This window comes from Kwoniella dejecticola, chromosome 6 (genome assembly GCF_000512565.2).
Source record: "Kwoniella dejecticola CBS 10117 chromosome 6, complete sequence".
NCBI classification, from domain to species: Eukaryota; Fungi; Basidiomycota; class Tremellomycetes; order Tremellales; family Cryptococcaceae; genus Kwoniella; species Kwoniella dejecticola.
Window position 1 is genome coordinate 1,303,182 of NC_089306.1, and position 11,344 is coordinate 1,314,525.

The 11,344-nt window shown below is 46.2% G+C and overlaps 3 protein-coding genes across 3 annotated transcripts; 1 reads left to right on the top strand and 2 right to left on the bottom strand.

Moving 5' to 3' along the window:
* Positions 1–762: 762 nt before the first annotated feature.
* On the top strand, positions 763–2,372 carry I303_105344 (uncharacterized protein; the record flags this gene model as incomplete). The annotated part of the gene is made up of 6 exons (XM_018408502.1): positions 763–902; positions 1,167–1,285; positions 1,417–1,628; positions 1,764–1,873; positions 2,044–2,153; positions 2,293–2,372. 6 exons carry the CDS (start codon positions 763–765, stop codon positions 2,370–2,372), a joined length of 771 nt encoding a protein of 256 aa, XP_018262193.1.
* A 738-nt stretch (positions 2,373–3,110) lies between these two features.
* On the bottom strand, positions 3,111–7,076 carry I303_105345 (uncharacterized protein; the record flags this gene model as incomplete). Its single annotated transcript, XM_065969142.1, has 9 exons — positions 3,111–3,128; positions 3,261–3,866; positions 3,954–6,007; positions 6,070–6,148; positions 6,207–6,250; positions 6,341–6,517; positions 6,606–6,627; positions 6,698–6,871; positions 7,038–7,076. 9 exons carry the CDS (start codon positions 7,074–7,076, stop codon positions 3,111–3,113), a joined length of 3,213 nt encoding a protein of 1,070 aa, XP_065825214.1.
* A 773-nt stretch (positions 7,077–7,849) lies between these two features.
* On the bottom strand, positions 7,850–10,972 carry I303_105346 (methionine-tRNA ligase; the record flags this gene model as incomplete). The annotated part of the gene is made up of 15 exons (XM_018408500.1): positions 7,850–8,740; positions 8,807–8,972; positions 9,027–9,075; positions 9,137–9,223; positions 9,278–9,389; positions 9,479–9,486; positions 9,548–9,905; positions 9,974–10,115; positions 10,181–10,237; positions 10,297–10,367; positions 10,452–10,493; positions 10,546–10,609; positions 10,666–10,702; positions 10,780–10,829; positions 10,902–10,972. The coding sequence occupies 15 exons, from the start codon at positions 10,970–10,972 to the stop codon at positions 7,850–7,852; spliced, it is 2,205 nt and encodes a 734-aa protein (XP_018262191.1).
* Between the last annotated feature and the right edge of the window lie 372 nt (positions 10,973–11,344).

Genomic DNA, 11,344 nt, shown 5'->3' on the forward strand with positions numbered 1-11,344 from the left:
TCTCGATATGGTAGGATTTACAGTTCCTACACATCACATACACATACATATACTATACATATATTCTTCTAATGAGATTTTTGGTTCTGATGTATCGGATAGATACCTTGATTTCTTATATCAGTAAAGTGTGATCTGCAATCAGACCTTAGCAAGACAAAGTTCAATCGGGTTACATACGACACATACAAATCATGCCGTATGATACGGTAACACGGTAACTCTATGGTATCCCACCCGTTAGTTTTGATCTGGAGTACGAATCAGGCACTTCCTAATCGGGTTCCCCTTGAAGAGCAGTTATATTTTCTATTCAGGGTAATAATTTGATAGCGTGTCTCTGTTTTTCCCTCGTTGTTTCACTGTTTTTACTGTTTTGACTTGGCGCGCGCACTGTTCCACTGTCCCACTCACTCACTCGCTGTCCCACTATACGGCGGTCTCAAAACCTCATGTTCAGATCTTCACTCACTCACTCGCTCAAATTATTCCATCAGACAGATCTTCCTACTCTCGATATAGAAGTATCACACACAATTTGATCATATCAAATCACATTCACTAATTCATCAACACTCACTCTCACTCTCACTCCCACCCTCACTGTACCCCCACTCGATCACTTACTCGTCAAGAACGAAAGAAAGAGTAAAGAAAGTGTAAATCACCTTCGACTCGAGCTACTTTACAAATAATCCTATTTTATTTCAACGCGATCAACAGCAACACTCCGACACCAACACCAACATCAACACCAACACAATGCGAGGCGAACACTGTATCATGGGGGCGACAATCATGTCTGCCATAGCTATCATCTTGCTGGTCTTTGCCCACATAGGACAGATCGCTTCCGGTGCGCTTGTTAATAGTATTCACATGATGGAAGTGAACGTTGCTTCGTGAGTATCGGTATCGTATCAGCCTTACTGTCCTTTACGTTTTGCAAATTGAGGGGATAATGGAAGAACCCAGGAAGGCTGGAAACAAAGATTAGGCGATAAGTCTTGATATGTTGCGAGCTTTGTTCAAGATCTGGTCCAAAGCTAGATTCTGCGAACTATATCTTCCCTTTTCAATTCTTGGCTCCGTTGTCTCGCGCGAAGACATTGCCCAAGTGTCTGCCAGATTGGTATCAGTCACTAACCCTCATCTTCGACCTGCAGCTACGGAAACGGATATCAAGGAGCGAACAATAAATCCGCTGGAGGGTTGTACGATTCCAAGAACGATCAGTTGGGTACTGGCAAGGGCTTGAGACAATACTACAGATACGGTCTTTACAGTGGGTCACAATCTCTCAATTTCTTTGCGCTTCATTTCCGTCTTCATCTTGACCTTTCCTTTCTTCCGGTTCAAATTTCGCCTTTTGCTGGCAACCTGTTTTGACTGATCGAGTGTTTTGTACTCCCCCAGACGCCTGTGCATACCAGAAAGACGGTTCTGGGATCTGCAACTCCTCGACATTCGCTTACCCCGCCGAACCCCTCAGCCAAATCTTAGCTGATACCCCTTCGAAATTCCAAACTGAGACCAACAACGTGATCAAGAATATCAAGCCCGAGCCCACCTTCGGAGATGATGGGTATAATCACGCGATGACCCGAGGTGGAAGTGCGTTGATCTTTGTGAGTTGATTCGATCCGATTCAATCTAAGTCTAGTTGTCCAGTCAAGTGCAGCCCAGCCGGCACATGCGACGATTCGTCCTCTTTCGCATTCCTGAGATCGAGCTAATTATCTTTGCTCGATGCGATATCATAGGTCGGTTCGGTCCTCGCTGCCGCAGCGTTGATCTTCGGCGTGATCAAACTCAGGATCTCGTTCTTGGCTGCTGCCATCTGCTCTGGAGCGGGTGCTTTCTTGTTGATGATGTGAGTTTGAGTAGAAGCAAAATTCCACACTGCTACCCTGTCGTCATCAATCTCGATGTCGAAGTCAATGTCTACTGCGAATTCCAGTTTCTACGAAAGACGCCAACAACGACAATAATCATCTGTCTTGCTTTGCTGACGATCTTTCAATATGCGTTTGATGGAAACAGCGGGGCAGCATTATGGACAGCCGTCATTGCCAAAGACAATTTCGTAAACACAGTCAAAGTCAGAAGTGGAGCTTCATTAGGTATAAACGTTTATGCTGGTCCATCGTTATGTGAGTTCAGCTTTCTGAAATATTATTCCAATCCAATCAAGGAAGGATACAGAATCTTTTCCTTTCTCTCTCTCTTCCTCTGATGGAAGACTGGGTCATTTGAATGCTTGATGCTAATGAAATCATGATGGACCGACAGACCTCACATGGGTAGCCTTCGCTTTGGTCACTCTATCTTGTGCACCATACGTTATAGCGTGCTGCACCTATCGAAAGTAGAGTGTGTCCAGCAGGTCCAATCTCTCTTTTCCGCATTTCGAGATTAGGAGTCGTTGGGACGAGGATGTGCAATCAGGATAGGCTGGTTGGATCTTACTATGACTCGCCGGTCATTCAATTGCAAATGTGCAACGAAAGGAATCATCTAAACTACTTTTCATTCATACATTACACGGCGGGAGTCTCATTATTGCTTGCTTCTCATGTTCGCGTTGCTCATTTATATATTCTGTGAATATACCTACGTCTTCAGTTTTCATTCCTTGACTCTCTTAACATCATTCCGGACTTTTCTATTGTGTGTATATATCAATCTCAATATCAATATCAGACATATTCTTTGCTTCCCCCTATTCACTGTTTATAGGTATAGATAGGCCTGGTATGAGCCTCCCTTATTCTCATATTGCTTCATGCTTGCCACGTATCATATGAAACTACTCCAACACGGTATCTGATCGACATGTGCAGTAATTCCTGTTGAAGGTGCACAATGCAACGACAACGACAGAGACAACGACAGCGCATGACTATTCATGCATCGTCGGAGGACGAGTGGGTGTACAACATGACATGTATTGAAAAGGTGTCATCGTATCGTTCGCATGCATCGCTCAATTATGATGATGATGATGAGATGCAAGGAATTAGGTGTCTCGTCTACCTTTGATAAGCCTACTTAAACCAATGCTCCTTTGTACTTCGTGGCTTGACTTGGCTTGGCTGGAAGGAGGATTCTCACTTATTTCTTGGCCACTATCAAGGAGAATCACAGTGAGTCAGCCTCCATCCTAGCCATTTAATACTTCGCTATTTGCTATTTGACGGAGGTGGATACGGGGACGGTCCGCAAATCAGGCTGAGTATATAAATCAAACTCGGACTCACCTGCTTGTACATATCATATAACCGACTTTGCATATTAGTCATATTCGCCCTGGTTGACCCCTTACTCTCCTGAATCCTATCCTCGCAATGCCGAATCTTATTTTTCAAGGCCTTTCGACCTCCATGAGCATCGATACAAACCCGTAATGGTCGATCGCAATTCTTTTCGCAGAACGCACATCTGGTACCTGAGGGCGATTTGGATGACGGATGATCGGCTGAAGACCAGTCGATCAGATCCGCAGAAGAAGGCTCATCAGACTCGGATGAATGTGCAGCTCGAGGTGAGGCAGCAGGGGAATCGAGTATCTCGATGGGTTTCGTCGGGCTTCCTTGCACAGGCTGATCAACCGATTTGCCTTTTCCTTTCAGTTTGCCGTTGGCGGTCATACCTGAGGTCGAATTTGAAGCTGAGGCAGAAGCTGAGGGATGACCATTCTCAATAGGTGTATTTGATGTCCCGTTGGTACTGTTACTCAAGGCGATTGAGTTGGCAGGAGTCAACAAAGTATTCTTCTTCAACCCGTTCGACGGTTCACCGTTGGATAACTTCCCAGCTTTGATTAGCCATTGTTGGGTCCTCTCGATATGCTTCAGCGCGATCATCTAATGTGTCAATTAAAGCAACGTCAGTTCGGTGCAATGATCTACTTAATTTGACTTGGAGACGATGCAGGATAAACAGTCACTCACCTTGTCATACTCGGGTTCATTACCCTCCAGGATGGCTTTCTTGATGCCCTGCAGATCCTCCGAGCTCGACAAATTATGACAATCCTTCAAGGCGTGCGGCTGACGGCAAAACTGGCATGCCGGTGGAGCTGAGTCCATCAGGCTGTTGAACAGCGCCTCAGACGAATTTGAAGGATGGAGGGACCGAGTCGACTTATTCGAATCACGCCTGACCGCTAGACCAGCGATGGTCGATGGTCCTGGAATACTGTGAGGCAAATGAGGCGAATGAGAAGAACCGTTTGGAGCGTAAGGTCCAGGAATACTGAGGTTGTTAGTCGGGCCATATGGGTTATACGGACCAGGTATGCTCGGAGCGAGTTCGTCGTTTCTGCTAAGGCCGGCCATCGTGGATGGACCAGATATGTGGTGATGAACTTGCGAAGGTGGAGTATGTCCGTTGGTGTTGATGGTATCGCCTGACAAATTTATTCGTTTTCTGATCTTTGGCGCCGGATTCGCAGGACCCGGAGCGGCTATGTTTATTGGCGGATGGGACAGTATACCGATACCAGGCGGTATCGGAGGTGGCACAAAGGTCTCATCCATGATGACATCGCCTCGAGCCCAGAACAAGGGCAAAACAACGCGAGCCTGCTCAGGCAAAGAGAAATACCTGGGTTGACCTAATGCGGCGAGATGGTTGTCCGTCTCTTCAGCTAATACTCTATACCTATCGGCCCGCTCCTCTGGCGATAGTTCACGCAAAGCGACAAACCCCCATCGTCTTATACTCTTATCGTTGCCGAATTCTTTCAAAATTGAATATAGTAACTGCAATATACGTCTTGCTTCGGTAAAGTCTTGCCCTAGATGTTGACTCTGCAGTGGAAGCTGACTTGGGGCTGGACGAGGATAGGAATCGGGATTGCCGTTCGGTACCGATTGAGAAATTGCTTGCGCAGATGCTGCTGCTTTGGCTTTCTCCTCGAGCCGTTGACGTTTCTTAGCAAGCTTATCTTCCTTAGATATCTTAGGTCTACCCCTTTTGCGATCTGACCCAGAGATACCTTGAGCAGACGAATTGCCCGATGCAGGAGTCATGGCATGACTACTCGGCCCAGGTAGAGCCTGATCTAATGGATGGACATACACCTCTTGAAGCGGTTGGCGCGTGTGAATGGTGGAATCAGGATCGGGAACGATATATGGGATGTGATTGCTCGGTCCGGGCAAAGGCTCTGGTAGAGATTGCGTACTAGGACCAGCGACAGTAGGTAAATTGCCAGCAATCTGTTGTTCAACTTGAGTTTTCCTCAGCTTCTTCAATTCCCTCTTCGTCATCTTAACGTCAGGGAAGTCCAACCCAAACAGTTCGTTTGGCATATTGCTATCGGGGAAATCGTCAAATTCGTCATCTTCAGGCAGAAGTGTAGCGTCGAATTCGTAGTCGGACCCAGAGACCGAGGATCCTTGCAGCATAGCTTTGCCTTTCCCCTTTTTCGACTTGTGACTTTTCTTCTTGGGAGAATTCGCCTCCGCCTCTAAGGCAGCTATACTCGGAGCGAAGCCCTTGTGTCGATTCAAGGTATGCCTAACTCGTTTTGGCTGAGACAGCGTCAACATTTCATTCAACTTGTCCTGGCGGTCCTTCTCCATAGCCTCCAGTATACTCTCCCAATTGGTAGCCCTTCGTCCTTCATCGTCTTCTTCGTTCTCCTCAGCTATATTCATAAGCTGGTTTTGGTCCGCCTCCCAAATCTTCGCGAAGCCGAATTGCTGCGTAGCTCTCGATCTAGCATTGTCGGTCGAACCTTCTTGCGCGTTCTTTTCTCTCTCTTCCAATTCCTTCGCTTCGGCCTCAGCGTCAGCTTCTACCTTATCTATGAGCTCATCTACGTTCTTGGAGTTGTAGACTATGTCAGGGATGTTGATCCCTCCGTGGTTGGAATAGACTGCCTCGGCTCCACGTAATAGTAGATCATCGATATCGCCTTCTTCCGACTCTTTGCCCATCTGCTGTACGACCAAGTGATCTAGGACCATCTTCTTCTTTCCTTTGTTGATGATGTTTTCTGCAAAGCAGTAGAAGTCAATCATGACGTTTTATTGAAGTGACAAATGTAAACTGACATACCTTCGACAGACCCCTTGACCATCAGCTTGAACACTAACACCTTCTTCTTCTGACCATATCGATGACTTCTAGCTATTGCCTGGAACAGAATCATAGATCAGCTTTGGCTCGGGACGATTTCAATTGTTCTAGCTTACCTGTAGATCCTGGTGGGGGTTGAAATCAGGATCATACAAGATCACTACGCCATACAGCATATCAGCGTTGACCTCTGCTTGACATGGCTTGAATAAGTATCGGGTTGTACAAAGAGGCTTGATCATAGACTGACCTGTATCTGCAGTAGCCAAATTGATACCCACTCCTCCCGCCCGAGTCGTCAGTAGGAAAACATCATATTCCGAATTAGGCGCATTGAACAGATCCATCGATTTCTGTCTTTGCGCTTGTTGGACATCTCCGTCCAGTCGAAGGAATTTGACATTTTGGCCATATAGGAAATCCTCGACTATCACCAAATTAGATACTATCCTCAGCTTGCACATTCACAGGTAGAACATCTTTGAGAACCGTGATAGAGGCGGAAGCTGGCTTACTTCTATCTAGGGCGATCTTGAACTGTAGATACACAATGCGATTCCTGCAAATAAGCTGATCTCCACTTGGCTGTGGAGGGCATGCAGCTTACCTGACTGAAAAGCAATACTCTATGACCCCTCTCTTTCAATTTAGGCAAGAGCAATTTGAGGAACCGTAATTTCCCACTGGCTTCTATGAGCTGTTGATGCTGTTCTTCCTCTGGTATCTCGAGAGATTCTAATTCCGGTTGAGAAATGTATGGATGTTGGCATATCTTACGCAGCTGCAACGCAATAACCAGAAGATATTAGCCTCATACCCACAAGGGCTGGAAAGACCAGATTCCGCGGTCTGATGAGATTTGCACACAAGAGATTGGTCCAGCTGGGTGTGGAAAGGAAAGGACAAGATAGGACAGGAACAAGCTGATGTCGGATAAGAGGACTTACCTCCATAAGGATATTACGTATAGTCTTGACCGGCGCCATCTTGCCTACTAGCCTTGAGGTGAATACAGGCCAGAGGCAAGAGTAGCTTGGGCTGCAGCTCTTCTGCTCCTCAAACTCTGAGATGGGTGTGACCGAGATTGGAGGAGAGGAAGAGAGAGAAAGTTGAGGTTATTTGGTTCGGTTGAGATCATCAAATAATTCGAATTCGACGCGCCGGTGCGGGTGTAGGTGTAAGTCCCGACGGAAATCCCTCAACTGCTGTCTGTCGAATATCTATAGCTGTCTAGATAGTTTTTTATGGCCAACTTCTTGAGATGAAATCCAGCTTAGCTTGGCTGGTGGGGAGCATGTGGATGAATTGAGATCAATACACAAGCAAGAGCAAGACAAGCCCGAGAAGAATGCGCAGATATTGCGTGCACATGCTAGTAAGAAGAGAAGGCCAGTCTCACTATGTTCAGCGTCATCTCCCATTCAAGGACGGGCTCTTTTCTTTTGCTGAGTTGGTAAAGGGGAAAGTTTACAAAGGATACTTGTGACCTGTTGGGATGCTCAAAGCAACCGTAGCAACAAATATGCTGGTCACTTTGAGCATGACAAAGGAGTTGAGGAATGACGAGATTGTGATAATCTGTTCGGGAGGAATTAACTACATCTTGTCTCCACCTAGTATATCTTATGCCAGCATGTTATCTACTAATCTACCAACATAAGCAATAATACGACCGATCCTCCAACCATGCAATGCAAATCCTCTTCAACCCTCTACCCTTTGATGTCGTGCCAAATTGATATGATTCAAGCTTGCGCGATCATTTCGAAATGGAAGCCTCTTTCAGTTTCTTTCGCAAATCAGCCAACTCAGTCTTCAACTCCTTAGCCTTAGCCATCTCCGCCTCTGCATTTCCTTCTTGCACACCCTTCTTGATGAGCATCACGAGTTTTCCTTGTTGTTCAACTTTACTTTCCAGTTCCCTTTCTTCCGGTGACTTGTTCTTCTCGGCTTCTTTAGCTGCCGCACGCTTGATCTTGGCAATTTCAGCTTGTTTAGCCAGATGGGCTGCTTTCTTATTACCGGTATCCAATGAAATATCTTTGGCGTGGGGCACTTTTCCTCCTTCGGGATGTCCATCAGGACCAGCAGGTGTGACTTTTTCAGCTACGACTGAATCTCCCCCGAATTGCTTTTGCCATGCCTTTTCCTGAGCGCCATTCAGATTCTCGATCTTCTTGAATAAGTATTCGGCTTTACCTAATTTATGCCCTGGCAAGATATCGATGGCGAATGTTTCGGGTAATGAACGGGCTGGCGCATTGAGTTGTCGTAAGATGCCTTCTGACGTGGTAGGCATGAATGGGTGGAAGGTCACGGAAAGCAGGTAGATCAAGTTGATAGCGTTGAGCAATACCTGAGCACATCGTTCAGGTTGGTTTGCCAGTAAAGCGTTGTCGAGCGAATTATCCTGGAGATATTGGTTACCCCTCGCGGACAAGGACATAGCGATAGCAAGACCGTTTCGCAACTTGGTCTCGTCCATATTCGTCCTGTACTCGGCCAACCTGGTGTTGATGTCGTTGACGAAATTGGCGTCTAATTGAGCCGCCGGCGTTGATGGACTGCTTTCCGGAGCCACATTTCCGCCTGTAGATCCCTCTGGCCCTGGCACAACAGAGTCATACTTGGCATTGACGAATTTGACCACCTTTATCGATTGCAGATCTCAGTAACAAAACTCCTAACCTTGTTCGTTCACACAATATAGACTCACTCGGTTTACAAAATTACCCAAATTAGCCAGTAGCTCGTTGTTGTTCGCAGCGATGAAATTCGACCAGAGGAAGGAGGAATCACTGTTCTCCGGACGTTGTGAAAGAAGATAGTATCGCCATACGGAAGGAGGTTGGCCGGTTTCTCGAGCGTTATTACCGAATACACTACCACAAAATGATAAGCTGAGTTTGTGCCTCGACAAGCTGGGCAAAGCTTACCCGATGTTTCTACTCTTACTGAATTTCGTGTCCTCATAATTCAAGTATTCTACATTCAATTTCAAATCAGCCGCAATGTCCAGTTCAGTTCAGATTGACATCTCACTCACGGGTACTTGAGATGTTATGCAGCATGGTCCAGGGCTGAGCAGTACCGATCAACATGGAAGGGAAGAGGACAGTGTGGAAGTAGACATCTGATGATGATTGGGATCAGCTTGAGAAACAAAACGTTTTGAGACATCATTCACTATCTTTGCCCATGAATTGGTAGAGCTCCACATTGTCTGGGTTCTTCCACCATTGTTCCCACTTATCGGTATACGTCGCTGTGATCGAAGGGTAACCGATGGGGGCATCAAACTAAATGAACAATACTGAGTCAGACGAAAACCCTGCCGATTACCGATTTGCTTCCAGATCCAGAATCCAAATCCGAACGCCCGACTCACCCAAACATCTGGACAGAAATGGTGTCAGTTCAATTCTAATGTCTCGCGGTAAAAGGGTGAAAGACTTACAGATCACCTTGCCTTCCATAGCCTTGTCCTCCTCAACATCTCCCGTTTTAGGTACATCCACTCCCCATTTCAAATCTCTGGTTACAGCAGAGGGTCTCAATCCATCACCCAACATTCTTGGTTCTACAATCTCTCCCTTCTCAGTGATGACCGCATTACTACCCCATTTACCCTTGACTCTCGCTTTTTGCATCCATTCTTCTAATTTGGGTTGTAGAAGGTCTAATCGCATACAGGCGTGTGTCGATGGTCTCACTGAGACTTTGTGGTTCTTGTTTCGTTTACATCTGGGATTTATCAATTCGGTAGGTGAAGAATAGGTGAGACCACATTTATCACATTGATCACCTCGAGCGTCCTGTAAAGGCAGAAATGAAACTCGCTGATAAGTGCCGAAGGCTTTATAAAACACAGTGTGCTACTCACATCGTATTTGCATTGAGGACAGGTACCTTCCACGAAACGATCAGCTAAGAAAAGATTATCGTCCTCGCAATATGTTTGATCCGACGTCTCCAGCTTGAAGAATCCGTTCTTGTGCAAGTCCAGGTATACTTCTTGGGTGATTCTGAGGAGCGGTACACGTTTCAGTCATCAAGTCAAAATGATCACCGAAACAGAACCAAGGCTCACTTTGTGTGTTCAGGCGTAGAAGTTCTGCCCCATTTGTCGAAACTCAGCTCGAACCATCTAAAGCAGTCATTGCGCGTCAGCTTGGCCCGCTAGTTTCTCAGGATAGGAAAGCTCACTCGTAGATTTCAGTGTGAAGCTTGTGAAATTTGGTACAAAGTTCCAATGGAGATACTCCTTCTTCCAACGCCTAGATTCGCAGTCAGCTTTGGATTCCATCAGGACGCTCGCTACTTGAATTGTGACAACTCCAAAGACACGGGATCAAACTCACTTTGGTCTCTGTCGCAGTTCCATACTCATCCGTACCGCAAACCTGTCATATCGGTCAGTCTTAATTGCCCTTCTGCGGGCGAGGTATAGCTCACATAAAGGGTAGGAACGTTCAGTGTTCTCGAATAACGAGCGAAAACATCTGCTGATAATGTTGATCTACGATAACAACTATCAGTCCAGACCTCCAACGCTCAGAAAGTAAGACAGCTCACCCAATAATATTTCCCAAGTGAGGTACATTATTGACATCTATTCAGCCGGAGCGAGTTGTTTTTAGCGTTTGCTTGGTATAAATAACAGAAGAATGATGAGAACGCGGCGCTTACATGGCAAAGCTGACGTGATTAGAACATTCCTTTCTCCGTCTTTGGGCAGCCTGTCTCATGCTTTAGATATTGGTCTTATATTCCTATAATGAAGCTGAGCATGCAGCGCATGATACACTTACACTGGTCCCTTTGATGGATCATGGATATTCATCAATAACCCGTCTACTTGACGGATATTACGGCCGCTCATCGTGTCAATTTCCTCGTTGGTCTCTGGCGCTGGTGGTTCAGGATGGAAGTGAGCGCGAGGATAGTCGTACAATGAAGAGCTGAAGTTATACTAAGATACCAAACAATGAGGTGAGAGAATGAGAAGAATGGAGCACGAAATTGGAGGTCTCTGCATCAGCAGTCTCCCATCCAACTTTATTCGACTCAGCACGTAACATTTCTTATCGCTCCCACGTGGCTCGGTGTCAATTGATTCCGCTAGACTGGTGCCCCAGCTGCGATCCCAATAATTTCGAAAGATTTGTTGACCCAAAGAGCTGGTACGATACTCGGTCTTGACCTCGAGTCTTTCGTTGACACGCATATGCTGCAAGGCTTTCAATTGTCCAGC